Source organism: Siniperca chuatsi, linkage group LG10, assembly GCF_020085105.1.
Source record: "Siniperca chuatsi isolate FFG_IHB_CAS linkage group LG10, ASM2008510v1, whole genome shotgun sequence".
Taxonomy (NCBI): domain Eukaryota; kingdom Metazoa; phylum Chordata; class Actinopteri; order Centrarchiformes; family Sinipercidae; genus Siniperca; species Siniperca chuatsi.
In genome coordinates this window covers 21429841-21451294 of record NC_058051.1, presented here as the reverse complement: position 1 = coordinate 21451294, position 21454 = coordinate 21429841, and the positions used below count along the sequence as shown (strand labels likewise).

At 39.3% G+C, this 21454-nt stretch overlaps 2 protein-coding genes across 3 annotated transcripts in view; both read left to right on the top strand.

The window, feature by feature from the left end:
- The window catches only part of LOC122882916 (fibulin-2-like), a 32056-nt gene extending 28476 nt beyond the window's left edge, over positions 1-3580 (top strand). The window contains exons 13-17 of one of the 2 annotated variants that reach the window (XM_044210849.1): positions 422-547; positions 964-1080; positions 1189-1317; positions 1741-1864; positions 2404-3580. In XM_044210849.1, the coding sequence (XP_044066784.1) occupies positions 422-547; positions 964-1080; positions 1189-1317; positions 1741-1864; positions 2404-2761 (854 nt within the window). In that variant the 3' untranslated portion in view covers positions 2762-3580. Of the gene's footprint in view, positions 1-421; positions 548-963; positions 1081-1188; positions 1318-1740; positions 1869-2403 lie in introns of those variants that run through there. The other variant, XM_044210850.1, reaches the window with a different exon arrangement.
- A 5235-nt stretch (positions 3581-8815) lies between these two features.
- On the top strand, positions 8816-15609 carry LOC122882817. The gene is made up of 9 exons (XM_044210614.1): positions 8816-8824; positions 10043-10107; positions 10968-11221; positions 11291-11353; positions 11450-11554; positions 11630-11671; positions 11788-11916; positions 12016-12221; positions 15598-15609. The coding sequence occupies exons 1-9, from the start codon at positions 8816-8818 to the stop codon at positions 15607-15609; spliced, it is 885 nt and encodes a 294-aa protein (XP_044066549.1).
- Positions 15610-21454: the final 5845 nt, after the last annotated feature.

Sequence of the window (21454 nt, the reverse complement as noted above, 5' to 3'; positions counted from 1 at the left end):
TACAGCCACCCCTCTTCTTTGTCTGCCTACTCTGCTGCTCCTGTTTATTATTCTGCGGTGGAAGAGCTGCTGCTGTTTCCCCGGCTCAGCTGCTGGCTCCTGCAGTATCCAATGGGCCGATCACGTCTCCTGCTGCAGAGGACTCTGTTCTGCCCCTGCTGCTTGCTGCTGCTGCTCCCTCTGTTTGTGATTCACTGTGTTGTGACTCTCATGATAATGGACTCTGCTCAAGTGTTTAGACTATCAGCAGGCAGCTGGTCCCCTCACATCGCACTCGCATTGACACGCACACGTACGCGGCCGTGGAGGACAACAAACCCGTTCATGCTTGGTTGCACACGTGCACTTGCACACATAAGTGCGAATACATAAATGCAATACACACTTACAGAGGTATGATGACAATGCTTCTTCCTCTCAGATGTAAATGAGTGCTGGCGCTACCCAGGCCGCCTGTGTGCCCAGACCTGTGAGAACACCCCAGGCTCTTATGAATGCTCGTGTACCCCTGGCTTCCGCTTATCCGTCGATGGCAAGAACTGTGAAGGTGTGTGTGTATTAATGTTTGCCTGCATGGATGTGAGAAAGTGCATCCATGTGTACGTGTTGGTGCATGTGTATGTTTTTGTGAATCTGCACGTGAAAATATGCCTGTGTGTATGTCTGTGTTTGTTGGTGTACCAGGCTTGTGTGTGTGTGTGTGTGTGTGTGTGTATGAACAGTGAAATTCCTAGACTGAGCTGATATTAAAGCTGGCCACTGTACAGCATATTGCTGAAGAGGGATGGCAGTTAGAGGTATTAGTGTATTATACTGTATGTCATACCATGCCTTCAAGCACAAACCAGTAAAAACATAATTGGCTTAATAACAACATCTTGTTTATATGTTAGGATAAAAACATTGAAAATCCTTTGATCAAGTGAATTGTGACAGTAATGAGCTCTAACCTCTAATCTCCAGATGTGAATGAGTGTTTGGCCAGCCCATGCAGTCAGGAGTGTGCCAATATCTACGGTTCCTACCAGTGTTACTGCAGACAGGGCTACCACCTCAGGGAGGATGGGCACACCTGTGAAGGTGGGGCACAGTCTATTACACACCACAAATACCATATTTATACCAAACTAATGTTTGGACAAGTTTATGAATCAATTTCACATGATTTACTTCCTCCTTGTTGCCCAGACATTGACGAGTGTTCCCAGAGCATTGGCCATCTGTGTACCTATAAGTGTGTGAACATTCCTGGCAGTTACCAGTGTGCTTGTCCTGAATATGGATACACCATGTCTCCAAATGGACGCTCTTGCAGAGGTGAATATTCCTCTAAAAAACAAAACCAACAAAATGCCTACACTCAATGTACTGTAGCTGCTTCATTACAAGTGTACCACATTGAGTTCTGCTCTGAAATTGATTTTAAAAATGTCTCTGCATCCATTTAACTCTACATAGAGTGTATAGTAATGTTCTGCTCAGATAAATATAATTGGTACTTTTACAGTGGCTCAGTAATTACACAGGCTATAAAACTTTATTGGACTAAAAATCTTGTCTCACTAATTTGAATTTTTTACTTGAGCAGTTTTTTTTATCTTTTATCTTTACCCACAAGGACTAGTTTTTTTCTTACATATTTCAGCAATGAGGCTTTTCCTCAAACTGTCCTGTGACTAACACACGTTTCCTCGGCTCCAGGCAGTAAACCAGCCCTTGTGCATTAACTGTGTGTATTAGATATCGATGAGTGTGCCACAGGGGCCCATAACTGCTCTCTAGCCGAGACCTGCTACAACATCCAAGGAGGGTACCGCTGCCTTTCTCTCAACTGTCCACCAAACTACCGCAAAGTGTCCGACACGTAAGTGATAAAATCTGTTTAAAACCCATACCAGTGTTCAGCATGATGCCTCATTGATATTCTGGTACGTTTTTCACGTTGAGGTTAGATAATTCTATGAAGGATCAAATTTTGGGGAGTTTTTCCTTAAAACAAGAAGAGGGAGGGGAGTAAAAGGATAACAAAAATCCATTTAAAGTGGATCAGGACAACTTGTAAATCAGCATTAGATGGCATCAATCAGTTTAACTGTTGGGCAATCTGCTTAACACATGTATATTCTTTGTTTGCTTTATCTCTCTTTTTGATATATTTGATTCTCTGTTGTTTCAGTAAGTAATAATGTAGAGGGAACTGATTTTATAATAATTCATATTGTAACATTATGCTTGAATTATTATCTCTTAACATGTCTGACCCTCCCTATAAGACAATAAATCTTGTCTTAACACCTTTTATGTCTTTTGTAAAGCACTTTGAACTGCCCTGTTGTTGAAACTTGCTATACAAATAAAGTTGCCTTACCTTATCTTTCCTTGCCTTCCTTGTGTCCCTTGTAGGCGCTGTGAGCGGATCAGCTGTCCTAACTACCTGGAGTGTCAAAACTCTCCTCTGAGAATCACCTACTATTACCTCAGCTTCCAGTCCAACATCGTCATACCTGCTCAGATCTTCCGCATCGGACCCTCCCCTGCCTACTCGGGAGACAACGTCATCGTCAGCATCACGGAGGGAAATGAGGAAAACTACTTCAGCACCCGGAAGCTGAATGCCTACACGGGTGCTGTGTACTTGCATCGACAGGTTGAGGGTCCAAGGGATTTCTTAATCAATGTGGAGATGAAGCTTTGGAGACAGGGGACGTTCACCACTTTCCAGGCCAAGATCTACGTCTTCATCACAGCCAACTCTCTCTAACCATTTGAGATGTGCTGTGGACGCTATAGACCTTAATTCAGTTCATGAGGACTTTTCATATCACTATTAACAACTTCATAAAGTATACCACTGTCTGTCATGATTGGTTTGAGTTAATCTTGCTTATGTCCAGTTGAAGTTAATATTAAAACATTGATTTAAGAGTCGTGGAATATTAAGAAAGAAACTGTTTGCTTTGTGTCAGGCTCTGTTTTCACATCAATTGCATGAAAACCCTGTAATTATCTTTTTTTCATTTCTCACTTGAATTGCTAATGTACATGTCATTAATTTCCATTGCTCAAAAAAAAACATGGAAAAGACATTCCATATTTTCAAAAACCCAATATCTGAATCTAAAATAATAACTTTAGGGATATAAAGATATTTATTATACCACCAGAATGAAACAATTTGCCATTGTTTTGATCATCTTAACCAGATGTGAGTAAAGCATAAAAAATATTAACAGTCAACCTCTAGCTTCTAACCAGCTCGTTTTTTCATACTAAGAGACTTTTATTGCAGTTTTCTGCTCATATCATCCTATTATCAAATGATGTGTAATTTGATAGCACTGTGGCAAAAAGCAGAAGAAGGGTTTCCATTACAGTGCTTATACAATGTCTCTTTTATTTTACCCTGTGCTGCTGTTTTTGTTTAAAGTATTTTATATTATCAAATTTTATATTACTCTACATGGTGTATTTTTTGTATCAGACACATTATGGATGGATGTATTATATTTTTATGCTAGATTCATAAGCTGCAAAATATTTTAGTAAAATATTAATAAACACCAATGTGGTTTGGTGAGTATTTGCTTATTTTATTCATTAGGAGGAATATTATTAATTAAAGATGTGTGTGGTGTGTGTTTTTGTTCAGTTCTTTCCACTTGACAAACTTGTTTGATTATGCACCAATGTATATAGTGAACATTATTCCTCAGTGAAGTTGTTAAAGTATATAATCCATTCTTGTCAGGGCATGTCACGCAGTAAATATCCATGCCTATTTACATACCTGTTCACACCTTGCAAGTGAGCTCAACATGAGCGTCATCCATCAACACACGCCTGTTTGACGCACACACATTTTATGACGGCTAATAAAAGCAATGATCATGTAGCGTTTGATACCCGACATAAAATTATTGTAGTCTTCTTTATATACCATCTACTGTAGGTTGTAACCTAGAAAGAATTACACTCCCACCTATAGGGCGAATGCAGTCCTACACCCGAAAAGGCTTTGTTTCAAGGCAACAGTAGTGTTTTATACAACAGAACAGTCTTAAAAAACATATGGGAAGGGATACTGAATTCTCATTAATTGTGAAGAAATTTGATCCAATTAAAGTATAAAACATTTATAAACAAAGGACCTAAGATGATTTTCTTTTTAATAAACTCTACTTAAAGCCATAAGGTAATCTTCTGCCCCTGCTCAGAGTTCAATGAACCTCCTGGACTTGCTGTAATCATCGGGAAAGGGTGTGTGTGTCTTTGTGACAGCTGTATTAATGCATGTTGCACATCCAAACAGGGCTGCTCGCCAGTTCTGGTCTCTGAGATGAGTTATACTGTCGAAGGTCATTTCAACAAAAGAGACTGATTTCTGATTTCTGCACTAATTTTAGCCCCTTACTCCTTGCTTGGTGAAAATAATAATAGCTGGTTAGTCCCAAAAGAATCAAGGAAACATTCAATACAGCTTTCTCATTCTTCGAGTCTAAGACGTTCCTCCTGACATAACTCATAATAATAGCTATGTGTTTATGACTGACTCAAGCTTTCAAACACACCCAGTGACTGAGATGCCACTCTTAGTATGTGAAATATATAATGAACCGTAGAGCTGTGATTGATGTCTCTTTCCCCTAATTAGCTTTATCTGCCCTTCAAGATTAGGTGGTGCTGTGTCTCAGGGACAGTGAATCACACATCCCAGACAGGGGAAGATACACACATCTATTATGGGTTTAGGGACACTGACAGGAAGTTTTGAAATGTACTGGACAAAGGAAGAATGCCTGTAGGAGAACTGTACTAAAGATCATTAGGCCTGCCATGTAGCCTCTGTGTTATAGTTACCAAAATATATACTGAAAACAACTCCTATAAAACAAAGCTTGAGCAAGGTGAATTTCAGCTTCAATGAAATGATGCTGCAGAATTTCTGCATTAAATTAATTCGTCTCTTGTTGCAGAGGACCTGAGGGACGATCTGTGAAAATCTGGGTTAGGAAAATGAATGGGGAATGATCTCCCAGCAGTCAGTAGTAAATTATGACCTGCCCTTGTGCAAGGCACTCAACTCACATTGCTCCAGTGAAGATGTTTTTTAGCTGAAAACAGAAGACTGTATACACTAAAAATCCCTGGGTCAAAACTGACCCAGTTTGGGTCAACGTAGCATCAACGCAATATGAGTTAACTTCACCCAGTATGGCTTGAAAACCACACAACACTATGGGCTGTTTTGACCCAGTGTTAGTGTTATTTTTTATTTTGCTGGTGGGCTATTTACCCAAACTTTGCAAACTGTTATAATCTATTCCAGCTGTTTTTAACATTACATGTCAGTTTTTGTTACTGATTGCAAATAATATGTGTTTCCTTTGCCGTTATGAACGTCATGCACATCGTTTTGTACTAACAATATACATTTGTGACAGTTTCAAGATAAGACTTGAGCTTGTTGTGTCTGGGTCAAAATAAATATTGTTTGATTAAATTACCCAACAGTAATATAAAAATAACCCTAAGACTGGGTCAAAACAACATGTTGGTACTTGGTAAAGTTAACCTATTGCATCAGACCCAGACTAGGTTCGAGTCCGGCTGTGGCCTTTTGTAGCTTGTCATTCCCTATGTCTCTCTCCCCTTTGTTTCCTGTCATCTTTTTTCTTTACACTGTTTAATAAAGGCATAAAATGCTCAAAAAATAATCAAAAAGAAAGTCAAGTCAATTTAATTTAAATAGCCCAATATCACAAATCACAAATTTGCCTCAAGGGGCTTTACAATCTGTACAGCATACGACACCTTCTATCTTTAGTCCCTCGATCCTTGATATGGAAAAACTCCTCAAAAAAACACTTTCACATGAAAAATGGAAGAACCCTCAAGAAGATATCAGAAATCTGACTGTTAAAATCCTGGCAAATAAAACCAAAAGTATCAGCGTGTCTAGACACCACATGAGCTGAGTGAGAAAATATTTTTCTGTAAAGCTAAGATCACATGGATATTTGTTCAAAGATGTGATGATAATGATGATGATGATGATAAAGATGATGATGATGATGATGTTATACAAAATCTAACTACTCTTAAAACGCCCCTTTTGGAGGGAAAAAAACAACTGCAATCTACTGTGCCAAGCGACTGTACAGCATGTGTCTGGGTGGAGGTCGAAGCAAAGGCGGGGATATAGTGTGATGAGAGGGCGAGATGGGGAAGGGTGGTGTTACAGACACGCTTGTCTTTGATAGCTCAGGTGGTCATCACCTGAGGGGGAAAAGAGCATTAATGGGCATTCTCAGCAGCAGACAAGCACAGGCTAGCGCTCCCTCTTCCCTGGCTGCCATAAACAGGGGGAAGTATGCATCATTACATTAGGCTAAGGCTAACTATCTGAAGTCAAGCCCACTTCATACAGCAGCTAGCAGTGTGCAGTGTGCAGAGACTCGACCTCCGGCTTCCCAGCATGATTGGCTGGGTAGGATGTGGGTCTTGAAGCACAGAAATGTGATTGGTCAATTTGTGGAGCGATTAACTGCCCCACAGACAGAGTTATTATTGTAGATTATGTTATGTGTCAACATTTCTATTATAAGCAATTATATTGACAATAGGGTATGATGATTGATCATTGACAGAACACCTTAATTACAATGGGAGACAATAGAAATGCCTATGAGAGCGTAGTGTGTGAAAAACCCAATAGCTGAGTTTATTAAAATGTAAAACAACCCTGCAGCAGATATGATTTCCATGGGTGGGTCACAGTTATCTGTGATCTGGGTGAGCACAGAGATCAAATATCAGTATGGTTAAACCTCAGCAGGTTCAAATTAAATAGAAAAGTACAGAGCGAGATATTATGATTGTCCCCTATAGAAAAGAAAAAAGAGCAAAGAGGAGAGAAGAAGAGTTGAGAAACACAGAAAGGAAGACAGTAAGAGAGGAATTTGCCTTTGAGGAGAATGAAGGAAGGTATGTAAGGTTGCCTGTCACTTTGAGGCGCCTGATGGCTCTGCCTAGGTGTTATCACACTTCAGCAGATATTGCACCATATCCCTAATATTCCACTTTTTAGAATGGAATCGATCAAACTGCATGCACAGAAAAATCTAAACAAGTCCTTAAAACTGACAATTTTGCCTTCAGTGTGACCTGTGAGAAGGCCAGAAGGAATAGAGATCCAGGTTAGAGTATGAGATTTATCCCCGAGGGCAGATACAGAGGAAAGCGAGGCTCATCCCTGCAGGAGTGGAATGACCTGGGGGGAAGCTCTTCTCCAAGGCTCCCTGGGTGGGAAGATTTACTGGAGTCTTAATCACAGGTCGACACCTCAGCAACAGGTTCTTCGACCAATAGGAGAGGAGCCACCGATGATGCGCTGCCTTGTTAACTGCCATTTTGACAGAATGTAATGCCAGACATCTTTGGCATGTATGACTTTTGACACCACAAACCATGTTTTCTACTTTCTGGATGCACTGTATTGACTCACTCAAAATTAGTGTTACATTTGTGGGACTGTATAGTATGAAATGTGTCAAAGAAATAATTTTCTCGCTAGTGGTGTAGCCATGCTGATAGTTTTAGTTTTATAGAGGTTTTAAGATATCATTATTTGAGATTCTGCTGCCAACCCAGTACAATGGAAGTGAACTGAATTTAGTTTGTGGTGCTCACAGCATTGAAAATTACAGTTAAAAATGCAACAGCAACATCCTTGTCAACAGTTTTCATTGAAACTTCTTTCTATTCTAACAGGGATTTTGCTGTTTTTTTAAATTACATTTTTTTTAAATGTAATAATTGTTTTCCACATTTAGGTCACCTAATGACTATTCTCCAGCAAGCTCCACTGAGGGAGATGTTCAGAAAAAAGCTTGTGAGTGGAGCGTAAGTGTAGTTAAGATTACTGTTTCCAAGGACAAGTATGAATTTTCTAGCTCAACTTAGTTTTTAAATGTTTCAGTGCAATATCTCAAAAGCTGGGTAAATAAAAGCAAAACTATCTGCATGGACAAATCATAATAGAGGTATGTGAGAAATATGTTTTTAGCCTGTGGCGTGACTCTATGGATGGCAACGGTTGGTCTGTCTGTCGGCAGGTCCACCACTTTGGTCCAGACTGAAATATCTCAACAATTATTTGATGAATTACCATGAAATTTGGTATAGATATTGATGATGCCAAGAAGATGACGCCTACTGTTATTCCCTGGCTTTTCCTCTGGCGCCACTAGCAGGTCAAAGTTTTCACTTGTCCAGTGAAATAGCTCAACATCTACATTTTGCACAGACATTCATGGTTCCGAGATGATGTATCCTAATTACTTTGGTGGTCCCCTGACTTTTCTCTAGTGCCACCATGAAGTTGATATTTTTGGTTTGAGTGAAACATCTCTCAACAACTCTTGGATGGATTAGCATGAAAATTGGGAACTCATTCATGTCCCACCGTAGGATGAATTAAAATCACTTTGGTGATCCTCCACTTTCCAGCTAGTCATCATCATCAAAATCTTAATTTTCCAATACTTGTGTTTATGTACTTTGTGGTTGCCTTTTTACAGTCCACACCTACATTTATACATCATAATACAGTTTTTGTTTTGTCTCTTTGATGATGAAGTTACTGATGATGAGGATGATGATGCATCAGTAGACCAGTGTCTATCAGTAGACATCTGTAATCCATATCATTTGTGTTTATCGAACCGTACCACCAATCCATTTAGTTGTGATAAAAAAAGGGCCTCCCCAATTTAAACGGTGAAATTTCACAATATTCAGCAAATGAATTTGCAAGATGCAACAGGTACTGCACTGCTTTCATGACTGTCTGCATACCAATGTGACCGCAGTCTAACTATTACTCTCTTTATCTCTGCCCCCTCCGGCACCAGGGTAGAAAACCCTGTGTTCTCTTTCCAAAAAATCTCTTCTTTAAAGCTTCTGTGGGATGTGTACATTTGTTTGTGTTTACCCCTACAGCAAAGTCTTTTTATGACAGGATTGTCATTTATAGAAAGAAAAGTGAATACAGGATTCTGAAAAATGGTATTAAGACGATTCTGCCTATTCTTGAATGATCAGATATGAAACCGTACAGTATATCTGCTGTTGTACTAAAGACAACACTCTCACTCAGTTGTGTTCTCTTTCCCACCACATGAGCGCTGCCAATGTTTTGTTGGAAAGATTGATGCCTCTTTTTTATCTGGTGTAAACCCTGATGTATATGGCAGTGGGAATTTCATTTTGACTGACAGCTGCTCAATATTGTTATTCATAAACACAAGCAGCAATCACCATAAATCATGTCATTCACTGCATTTTATACGCTTCAAGAAATTATTGTTTTTAACGACAGGTTGATTTGTTGTTATTTCTGTCTAATTGTCTAACTTGTCACTGATGCACACACTTATGACTCACAAGCAACACGCCCAGATAATGGTCTTGTTGTAGTGGGAAATTTCCCTAACTCTTCACAATAACTTGCAGGTAGCCTAGGGGACTGTTAGGATGCCCGTTTGCACTTATGGAGTTTAAATTATTTCCAGATCCATTCTGGAAAACAACTCCACCTGACATATAGCCATTTTTCTGGCTGACAGAAAAAAAAGCGACAGAGCACCAGTGGAAAGTCTTATAATATTTATTTTGCAGTGTCACTGCAAAGGTATGACAGTGACTGAGTTCTGAGTGTGGACAATGATATCAGACGCTGTTTGTGTGTGCCATCGAAAATAAGTCATGGCTTATGTTGACTAAATTCAAACTTCTGTTAACCAAATTACAAAAAAATTATTATCCTCACCTACCCCTGTAGCGGTATCTAGAGAGCTTTGGTTTTATTTGGCCAGGTTTTGAGATATCTGTCTTATGCCTAGAGACTATATGCATGCATGCAGTATAGTGCGGGGATTTCTGTCTGTGGTCTGTGGATTATCCTGAGTAACAGGGACACTGTCTCTGGAAACAGATGTTGCTGTTTTTGTGATTTTTTAAAAATATAATTTTTCAATTGCAGGTGGCAGAAAACTTACTGACTGATATTGCAAAACCTTGGCAGAAAACTGCTAGATTCTACTTTAGGTAAGTGAGGATATACACTCCACGGCCACGTTATTAGGTTTTACTATACAACAGATCTGCCACAAATTTTACATTTAGGTAGAAGATTAGAAAGTAGATCGTTATGTAATTTAAATTGTAATGTTCTGTGTTTTGTTGACACTGTCAGAGAGGTGTTCAATTCAACTATATGTTTATTATTGAGGTTGTAGTTAGTGTTGGTGTTGTACTGGACTGCATTATATTGAAATGTATTTCTAATAGTCTTCCCCCCTCTTATTTGCAAATGGGGCAAAACATTAGAAAGACTCAATATAATGCAGTCCAGTTCAACACCAATGCAAACCACAACCTCAATAATAAACATATAGTTTTTTTCTGGCAGTGTCAATCATGTCATGAACATTATTAGCTTTGAAAATGTAGAATTTATGGCAGAACAGTTGTATTGAATTGCATAAGATTACATAGCTGTACCTAATAAAGTGGCCACTGAGTGTAAGTTTCTTTGTAATTTGAGTGAGCACATTAATAAATGTTTAAAAGGGAAGCAAAATAGAAGAAAAGCAGTTTGCCAAAAGAAACATTTAAAACAGCCTATGGAAAGATGACAGGACTCCAAGATACAACTCTCTCTTTTTTGTCCTCACCCTCCTTCTATCTCCACTACCTGCCAGATATCTCTAAGTTACAGGTGTGCTTTCTCACAGTGTTGGCAAATCACCACCCACCTGACACATCTGACCTAGAAGTCACCCATAAAAGGCCGAGCCAGTACACAACTGTGCCACAGACAGCAAACAGTGCACCGATCATTTTCAAACAAAGATGAAGACTTCCTCTGTCTTCTCAGTGGTACTGATACTCTGCCATTTTTGCAGAGCTCAGAAACACAGCAGTGACAATGATATCTTGCTTCAAGCTGTCGGGAGCGGGGAAGAGAAGGCTCAGACACAGTGGGCCGGGACTGAAGTTGAGGGAGGTGAACAAGAGCTGGTGCTTCAGTCTGACATCTGGGCTGAGCTGAAGAATCTGAGAGACATAGTGGTGGAGCAGAGAGTAGAGCTGAGGCACCTGACGGCCAGAGTGACAGCTGCTGAGAGCCTGGTGGAGGCCTTGCAGAAGGAGAACACAGGTACACTATAATAAAGCACTCACTTTATAACACAATATAGCTGAGCTTACATGAGCACTCCTGTTACAGCCATGGAGGCCAGGATAACCGCTGCTGAGAGCTTGGCAGAGGAACTGCAGATGGAGAATGACGGTAAACACTGCTTTGCCATTGTACCCAACCCAACCATAACTGAGGTATTTTTGTGTTGAATCTCTGACTTGAAAACCTTTTCTGTCATTTTCTTAGCTCAAGCTACAGAGCTTTCAGTCACTCAGCAGAAGCTCAGCTCTCTGCAGCAAAGATTGACAGTCAGTGAATGTCGCGTGGAGGAGCTGGCAAAACAGCAGGAAGGTAAAGGTTAGGGGTTTATGATTTGTGCGATGAATTGTGTGCATATGGTTGTGAATGTGTTTCTTATGACTTCAGGACAAAATGAAACAGTGCAGGAACTTCAAAATACCAACAAAGGTAAATCATTTTTGCCTCTCTGTGTATGTGTTTTGTGCATTGTGAGTATGTGTGTACAGGAAGTACAGAAAGTAATTCAGAAATGATTGTGTGTTGTTCTTTAAATTTTGCCACAGTGAGAAAACTGGCTTTTTCTGCCTCCCTTCTGGCATCTGGTGAAGGTAACACAGGCAATGCAGATATTGTTCAACTCATCTACAAAAATGTCTTTACCAACATTGGAAACCACTACAACTCAAACACAGGTAGTGTGATTAAGTTTCTTTTAAATGAAAAAATGGTCTATTGGTTTCAGTAATTTCACTTTCATCAGTTGTGACTGTTCTTTTCTGGCTCTGTTTTAGGTTACTTCACTGCACCAGTAAAAGGAGTGTATTACTTCAGATTTTCTGGCCATGTAGCACACACTAATAGAGGTATGTTGATGAGACTTGTCAAGAACGAACATCTCATAGTAGCTGCAGGTGACCGTCACACCACATACTTAGATGCTGAGGATTGTGCGTCCATTGGTGCAGTGTTGCAGTTAGAAGTGGGAGATGTTGTTTCGGTACAAATTGGTGGAGAGGTTTGGGATGACCAGTACCACAGAACAACCTTTAGTGGTTTTCTGCTTTTTCATTTGTAAGATATCACGATATATGATATACAGTACAGAGATATTACGAGAGCTACACGCAGGGCCTAATTTGTGCCATTTCACTAATGACAGCAAAGTTATTAAAGTGTCTTAATAACAACACAAAAAGTGATTTTTTGTGTAACTCTTTGTACCATAAAACAAGGTTCATGAAAATAAAAACAACAAAATAAAAGTTTTTATTCACATCTGACTCTTCTAATCGTTCTCCCATCTTCTACTGCTTGCCCTTATTTTAATTATACCAAGACATCCAAAAAAGGCAATTACTGACACAATTACAATTACACAAAACATAAAAATGCAGTTTAAAGTGAAGAGTGTGCCAATAGCAAACGGCCTGTGTGAAAATTCATCACACTGAAGTAACAAGCCTTAATTTTGCCTCGGACGTAATGAATAACATTGAAAATCAGTTCTAAATTAACTGGTAGACAGTATACAGAGGCTACAATAGGATGACATGGCCACATTGGGATAAAATAACTTTACATCTAAATAGACTCTAGTATATATATATAGTTTTATTTGTTACATTTTTCCGCTACATTTTTGTATAAATAGGAAAACAATATTTTTTTAGAAACTTTAACTGGTCTATATAAATAATTTAGTGATTTTCACTGAAGATTTGTAAATTTGTATAGGTGCCTGTGTCATTTTTCTTGTATTTCCGTTTCCTGGAAGCTTTATAGTTTGTTAAACTGACAAAAGGAAAGGTCAGCTGAGTTTGTAGTGAAAAAAAGGATACCATGAATGTGGGATAAAAACAGTTGGTACTAAATAAAGACAAAAATAAATGCATAGAAAGTTGAGAAAAAAATCACCAAAATGAACCTGCACTCCAGAGCAGAGAAATACAAAGTAAAAAATGGAGTGATGAATTTAAGGGCAGATGTTTTACTGTCATGGTGTTTTGAGAAGGTTTTAAAGCCCTACCCAGGGCCAGATTAATTTACCACAGGGCCCCCCAAAAATGAGCTGTGGGCCCCAACTGACCCCACTCTGTTTGCATTTTGTATGTAATGGTTAGTAATTAGTAATTAGTTTGTGGTAACTTGATTAAGTGCATGTTGTTGTAATGCAATGCATGACATAAGCACAATATAACAGATAGAACAAAAACCTTAAAGCTAGATTTTAGCTTTAGAAGACAGGGCCTCAAGATTGGGTAACAATGCAGGTGTTGCATTGAGGCCCCCGCCATGTCAGTTTGAAATGTGCTTTAGTGAGGCATACGGTATTAAAAAAACATTTTGCAATGAACTTAATAATCACATATTTATTGCCACAAGTTGAACCTGGAACCTTCGAGCCCTATTGGCCAGTAGATAATCCAACTTTGGCCCTACCGCTTTACCAGACAGTATTATAAGTAACCTTAATCCTGACTATGTAACTAAAGCTGTTGCATATTATATTGGACACAATCAAAAAAGGGGACATAGTACTCATTGGAAGAAGTGTACATGGGGCCCTACTACATCCCAGCAACTTGTAAGAAAATGTGTGAAACACACATTGTGAAAGAGAGTGCGACCAACAAGTCCTCATACTTTAAGGAAACAACCAACGCTGTTGTTTCTCTGGAGAGGACAGTCTCTTACCTCTACTTTTCGCTGCAGTGTAAGAGCATCAGATTACTTCTTGCTTTGGCCATGAATAGGTAATTATTATAAAGTTATTTGAATGTGTGACCAATGATGCAGCCTCACTTAATTGGTAATTAAAACTCCCATATTATTTCTTAAGACATACTTGGAATTATGATTTGGGTCTGATATGTTTTGGGGGGTTTTTTACAACTTAAAAAAGTTATCACTTTGTTAAAAATGCTTAAAATTACATCTACCTTCATTGAAACATACAGAATGTATGAATATGCAAATATTGTTCATTAAAAAAGTTTGACTGCTACTGAAAGTCAGTTTTCAGTGTATGTGCACTGGAGGCTTAAAGTTTCCACATCAAAGTTTCCACTGATTGGCTTCCAGTGTAGTTTTGGTCATAGGTACATGTTTTTAACTTGAGCACAGAGAAACATTCCCTTTTCAGAAGATTTATGGAAAAACAAACTCTGCACATACATCATTCTGCACGTAAGTAGAGTAACAATAAGAAAAGATATATTCGAGTGGAGGGGAACTTTAAACAAAGAAGGTTAATTTACTGCACGATTCCCACATATTAAGCTATGAGCCTCTCACATGCAAATCCATGTATATGAAATACTGCAGGGCCTATGCAGAGCCTACAGTACATGTATATGTAAGGATGGATGCTGCTATAGAGGCAACTGACGTGCACCTTATTAGTGAGAATGAGGTCAAGCTTTTTCAAACAAAGCCTTCTAACAAAGGCCCACTTTGGATAAGGTGGACACATTACGTTATGAAAAAAGGAAGAAAAAAAAAACCCTCAACAAATTCCTCAGATAAAAGTGGAAGAAAATGACATCTCATGAATGTGATCATTGTTTCCTTTCCTTTGGTGTTTCACATCATAAACCTCCCGGAATGCAGCTGCATCAGCGTTTGAGCTTTGACTAAATCCATTCAGACTCTTTGTTGTGCAGTCACTCAGATCGCACACACACACACACACACACACACACACACACACACACACACCTACACAACACCACACCTCAGTTATCAGTCATCTACTGTGGCTCTGATAACCATGATCAACACACAACACAGAGCTATGCTAGCTACACCTCCATTCACTGTCAGTGTCTGTGGTGAATTCTTTCTCTCTCTTTCTTTTGCTGCTCTCTACTTTCCCTGTTATTTTCCACAATGCACAGAGAACACTATCAGCCACAATTGATCTACGGGCTATCAGATGCCCTCACGGCAAAATTTCACACCTTTGCTGACACTGTAAAACACACTGTGGGCAACCTTATTCCTTATCCACCACTGTGAGGTTCGTTGGTTGTCCTTCTGCTGTCTGAAATAAAAATGGAGGCCAGTATCAAGCAAGGGCGCTCAAAGGAATAATTCAGCTGTGTTTATGGAAAGAGCCTGGAGTGCATTGGAGACGCGGTGTCTCCTTTGAATCTGATGAGGAGTTTAGATCAGACCTGCAGCTATGGTACGACTAAGGAGCGCTGTTAGTCTGATCAAACAGCTGCCAATATGAAAAGGACTGCCATATCCTCTCAGCACCCGGGGCTGTGTGAAATGAATACAGCTTCTCTGGTTCCCCTCTCACAGGCACCTCTTGTGTTGGAAACATTTTTTCATAATTGCATTTAATTCTATGTTTGGTGTCCCCACAGTGCCACTATTAAGGTTATGGCTAAGCTGAAGAAGCTTTTCAACCTTTGTCATCAGGGCTTTTGCTCATTTAGAGGTAGTATCATTGATCCAACTCTAAGAACACAAGAAAACACACAACATATTAAGTTGTATCCCTGTTATTTTCAATATTCCAATCATTCCCATGAACACAGTGTATTTTAATTCACTATGTGTGTGATATTGTGAAATCCCCCTATGTTTTTGGCATTTTTTGTAGTTGATGAGTCAGATAGTTTGGGAAATGGATCTTAGTTAAGAGTATTTAATGAAAGAGGGTATTCCCATTTGAAAACCTTAGTCATTGTTTCATTAAAGTAGTCTTTCATTTGATTTTTTCTCCCTGGGAAGCTAAGAGTATGAAGGCTCATTAAAGCTGTGACAGTGCCGGGAAGGTTGCGTGCCTCCTCTGTCTCACTTACAGCTTTTGTGAGAGGATCTATTGAAGTGTGAATGTTTTGGTTAGGGCCGAGTTCACCAGAAAAGGCTGTATGAAGTATCACTGATATAATTTGTGGGCATCTTCTTGGTAGGTCAGGATTTTGTCACAGAAAATCACCATGAAAAACAGCCAAAGCACACGTTAGAAAAGTTGGTGAAAGTGTACAGACACACTTATGCCTCCACTTGAATGCATATATTCACCCACATACACACACAGACAACAAAGGAATGACAGTACCTCTTTTGACTTTCAAATTAAAGGACAGATTCATTATAGGATTACAAAGTCAGCTCTGGAAAAAAGAATTGGCATTTTGTGAGATTAGTATCACGATCTTTACAGAGAATAACTAATTATGGGGTAATTTATGACAATAGCATTACGGCAATTGCAAAGTAAATTTAAATTCAAGTAGATTGTCCTCTGAACCAAATTTTCTACACATTTACATGTGAGACAAAGTAGTCAAAAAGTAAATCTGATTACCTCAGTCTACCCTTTTATTAGCACATTTCAGGCATTTCTGTTTGCAATTTGTTCATCATTTGTATATGATGCCATAAAATATAAATTCTGTCTTGTAGGAGAACTTGGAAGTGTGCCATAATAGCAGTTTATGATACAGTTGTATGCATGTGGGAGCCCCCAGTAGGTGCTATTAGTCTTCTTTTCTGTACTCCAAAACATGTTTGGTGCAGGCTAAGGCCCCAAGGCGAGCTGAGAGTAAATGTGCATTCCTTTCTGCCTGATTTAAAAGAGAAGTCTCATCTTTTTTTATGCACTTAGTTGATCAGAGATGAGCAGGAGGCATTCCTTGATCAAAATCAAGACTACAAAGAGGTAGAAATCCATTCTGGAAATGTACCTTTAATGCTGATTTTTTTGAAGTTTCATATGCTCAAGGGAAAGCATAAGTGGGAAAGTGTTAAGAGACTGAAGATAAGAGCTGATTTCAGATGTAGTTTACCAGCTCAGACTAGAACAAAACTTTTGTCAGCAATAAAGCTGTTTTATATCTTATGCATGACATGTTTGCATATAACAGAAACATTTTGCACTAAAAGATCCTGGCACCAACTGTACATGCCTACTTCCGCTGCCCTGTTTGCACTGTGTATAATGTATGTATCATGCAGGCAAGCAAGCAACAAACACACAAAGAGCCACACGCACGCGCAGAGACTGCACAAGCACAGGTATGCACACAGAGGGCAGCTCTGAGCCAACAATTCAGTGGAAATGAAGCCCTGCACCGTGGCCAGAGCCTGCAGATGCATATCTTCTCAGAACCCTGAAAACACCTGATTGTACTCAGATTCAAATGCTGCACATTGTAATTGACCAGACAACAGATGGGCTGTACAAGCAAACACACACAGAAACGTTTTTACTTGCTTAAGCTTTCATATTCAAAATCCCACTCATGTTAAATCCCTGAAATAAGATGCATTATTGAGTTTTATAATTGTTTGGTGTGCCCATGAAGTACATTATGAAGGTACAGCTACATGAAAGGTTGTTGAGAAAGCGCAGAAGTCTGGTTAGTCTGGCGTTCCAAACTCCTTGGCAATCCCTACACGTATTACAGTATTGAAAGAATGAGTTTGTGCAGTTGTTTTGGCTTACAATAGAACTTTAAAAATGACACCATTGCATTGATGCAAGGCACCTGAAACAGCCGGCCTCTACCAGTATCATCCAGTTGCAGAGCTGAAGAGCTGCAGTACCAGTAGTTTCATACCTGCAGTTCCGCTCAAACCTGGGTCACCTTAGATAAGGAAAAAAGCAGCAGCAGTTTGCACCTGCAGATGAAGATGTGCCAATGTCCACCATCAGCAACAGCTTCTGCAATATTGAGACTTCTGCCACCCGCAGGCAAGGTGCATTACAGCTTGAGTTTTTTCTTTTTTATATGTAGTTACTGTGTGTGTTTTATATTTATATTTTACATTTCAAACCTGAAAAGAATTTTTTTGTTGTTTTTGGCGCTAACTGACATTTGTACAACTGATCTGATGAAGACCAAATAGCACCCCCTTGTAGAAAATCAGTGGCCCACTGAATGTGAAAGAGAGGCTTTGTGAGTTTGTGAGTTAGTTACAATCTAGTTCTGAAAAAAAGAATAAAAGCAAAAAAAAAAAAAAAAAACAGTGACGCAGTGTTATTTACTTTGGCTTGGTGATTATCTACCTTGATGACATCTGGTTGGTGAAACACACAGTTGGGTGGCCCCAAAAGGTTCATGAGAGTCAAAACCTGGATATACAACTGTGACTATCTACTGTATGTCAATCTCTGTCAGGCTTTGAAGCTGCAGTTCTGGAAACATTTTGTTTATTTTCTTAGTCTTAGTCCTTTTCAAATCAAGTGACCTTGTTGTGCGTGTGTGAGGAAAATTCATGATGGCAATGGCTCTTCCACTACCTAACAGCTCTGTGAGATATATCACTCCAAGAAGTTCTGTTGGGTCTGGATGATGAAATATATAGAAAGCTCTTGCCTAACCTGGCAGCTAAATTGTGTTCCAGGTGCAATGACATAAAATTATGCATGTGCATTTTCTTCCTGTTCTGTTGACATTTAACGACGTGGCCTTCTCCATTTTTGCACGACAGTCTATTCAACCAGTTTCAAGCTTCCTCTTTACATGAGTATTTTTACCTGGAGGGCTATGTTTTCTGTGTTTTTGCTCCACTCTGCCTCATTGACTCTAATATGGGCTTCCTGAATGGGTTATCTTCAGACTTGTTCCCACAGGAGCTGATGACTCAAAATGATTTCAAAGATGCATGATGAGAATGCAGATCTTTGTGGTCTGAAACAACTGGATTTGTTGATTTATCCTACAGACCCTAATCAAAACTTCTAAGACAGCTCGAAATGTAGCAAGCACGGAACACAGAGGACTACAGAAAATGGCAGGACAGTATTTCTCTCTTCTGCACTTTGTGCAGAACAGACGCCCTGAGGTCCTGAGGCAAGTGCGTTTCCCAGTCCACACCCAGTCACGTTGCCTCCCCATCAGATCGGTTATGCAAACAACAAAACCTTGTGAAGATAACTGAATTAGTATGCAAACTCCAGAGTAAAAATAGCATTATCAGCAAAATATGGACTGCGATAGAGCAGAGACATGAATGCAAGGCTCTGAAGCTTACAATGTCAAAAATAGATTGTACATGAACATCCTACATAAATTAATGCTGTTGTTAGTCATGCTAGCAGTGTGGCTTTTGGGGATGGCAATGTTGTACTGTTGGTCGGCCCACCACTTTGTTCCAGACGGAAATAGACTCTTAGTCTTGTTCACAATAACCTACTGTACACATAAACATGGTATCGTTTGTGTCCTTGAAAGACAATTTAATCTGCAATAATCTATTTGTGGTCAAAAGCACTGGAGGTGTGGTTTCATACCTGACATCTCATCAGCTGGCGCAAGGAATTCCATACAAACTGCTTGGCTCTCACAACCAACCTGCTATGGAATGCATACTGTCTACTCTACATGGATCTGTAGAGTGAGGGTAATACATTTTCTGTGGGTGAGCAATGGGCAGAGTTGTATAATGATGAAGAGTTGAGGCTTGCCTTGGAAGAAACAATGTCACCCAAGTAATAAGCTGGCTTCAAGTGTTTGTTATTTCAAAAGGCATTTTTCCTCTTCAAGGTGCAATCGTCATACAGTTGTGGACTGTGCTGTGGCACGTTGTTCTCAAAAGAAAATGTGGAAAGGGATTAGTTATTGGTGTTCACAAAAAAAAAAACAGAATCCAAAAATAGTATGACTGGATATGAAGTTGGAACATAATGCGATTTGAGAGATTAGCTTCAGATTGATCAGACATATATTAGAAAAAATCTAAGCAAGGATATTTTGGGCCTTGCAAAAAAATCATAAAAATAATGAATAGTAATAAGGTTAGCCCTGCAATCAAAACATAAATCTAGGTGGAAGAGTCCATTTATTGTAGTTTTCTAGCCATTATTTCTTAGGACAATGAACTAATGAACTTAATTTGGCTAGTCAAGTGCTCTAAACTCCCTCTGGTGATTTGTGTGCAAGAAACAAAATTTGGCACAATAGGCTTTTAAAACGCCTTAATCTGTTTGATGCACTCACATTTGCTAGACTTTAACTTACTGAAAACATGCCTGTTCTTTTTCTAGGCTTGAATCGGATGCATTGTTTCAAATCGTGAACCCTTTTAAATTAAGATGTTCCAGCACACAAGAACAGGCAGGAATCACCACATGTGAAGTTATGACATGCACACGACAACAGGTATGCCTTAAACAAACTTGCTAACTCTGCTGTTTTCATGAGTGAGAAGGTGATAAACAATGATAAATAAACAAACATGTTTACCACATTTTAATTAGCAGTTGTGAATATAATGAGTAGCTGCCAAATCCATCTTTTAGTTTCCCACAGTGCGCAGGGGCACTTATCCTTCCCATAAAACACACAAGTCAACTTACCTAAACACCTGAGGCTATTTAAAGCACACTGCTGCATTTTGGCATGTTCCCTGCACTATATGCCTGCTGACCTGCCTGCTGTTGCCACTTGATTAGTTGATTATAGCATGAGACACTCTTCATGACTATTTGTACAATAAGACAAGTGTAAAACAGCATACATTTTTCTTACTATAAGACACTCTGTTTACTTAAGCCAGAAAGTCATCAGGCAGCGTGTTGACTGTTTCCTTTGCCTTTACCGTCATCAAGCATCTGGAGTTTTGATGTTAAATCATTCTGTTCTTGGGTGTTAATATAGGAGGATTAACCTGCCATCATGGTAACCCTTTTATTGCCGTTCTCCTACACATGAAAAGAGGCTTCCATTGTGCAAATACAGTTATGCAGGTTGGCACAGAACTCTGAAGGAATGTGCTGCTCTTCTTTTTATTGAATACATAAATTCAGGAAGTCCAAACATTGGCCGACAGTGCTCACTACCCGGGAGAATTCTCAGAAAACTAAAATGTTACCAAAACGTAAATGTGTGCACTCAGTCAGTCCCACTCATCGATGCTGGGATGATACCTCTGTCAGTGTGGCCCTCTCAGATGGAATTACTGTCATAGTTGGCAGAATGACTCTCTTCAGGTGATAAAAGAGGTGTTGATATAGAAGCATCTGGCAGGCCTCTGTACTCCAGACAGATTCTGCTCTCAAATCTATCAAATCAGCTAGCCTAGCTAGCCGATATTGTGAATTTCAATGCGCTTGTTTCTTGTGCAGAACAAAATATTGATTTTGTTGACACGATTTAGATTAATCATAAGTTCACCCTGGAGAGGAGGGTTCATACTCACCTACATCATCTTCAACATCTTCTCCGCAGCTCTGAAACAGCAGGGTTTTTCCTGAATATGTTGCCCAAG

Excerpts from the sequence above, each read along its gene's own strand:
- LOC122882817 (XM_044210614.1), top strand. Across the intron at positions 11,222-11,290 it reads CTTGCAGAAGGAGAACACAG|CCATGGAGGCCAGGATAACC; the intron begins GTACACTATAAT and ends CTCCTGTTACAG. Across the intron at positions 11,917-12,015 it reads CCACTACAACTCAAACACAG|GTTACTTCACTGCACCAGTA; the intron begins GTAGTGTGATTA and ends GCTCTGTTTTAG.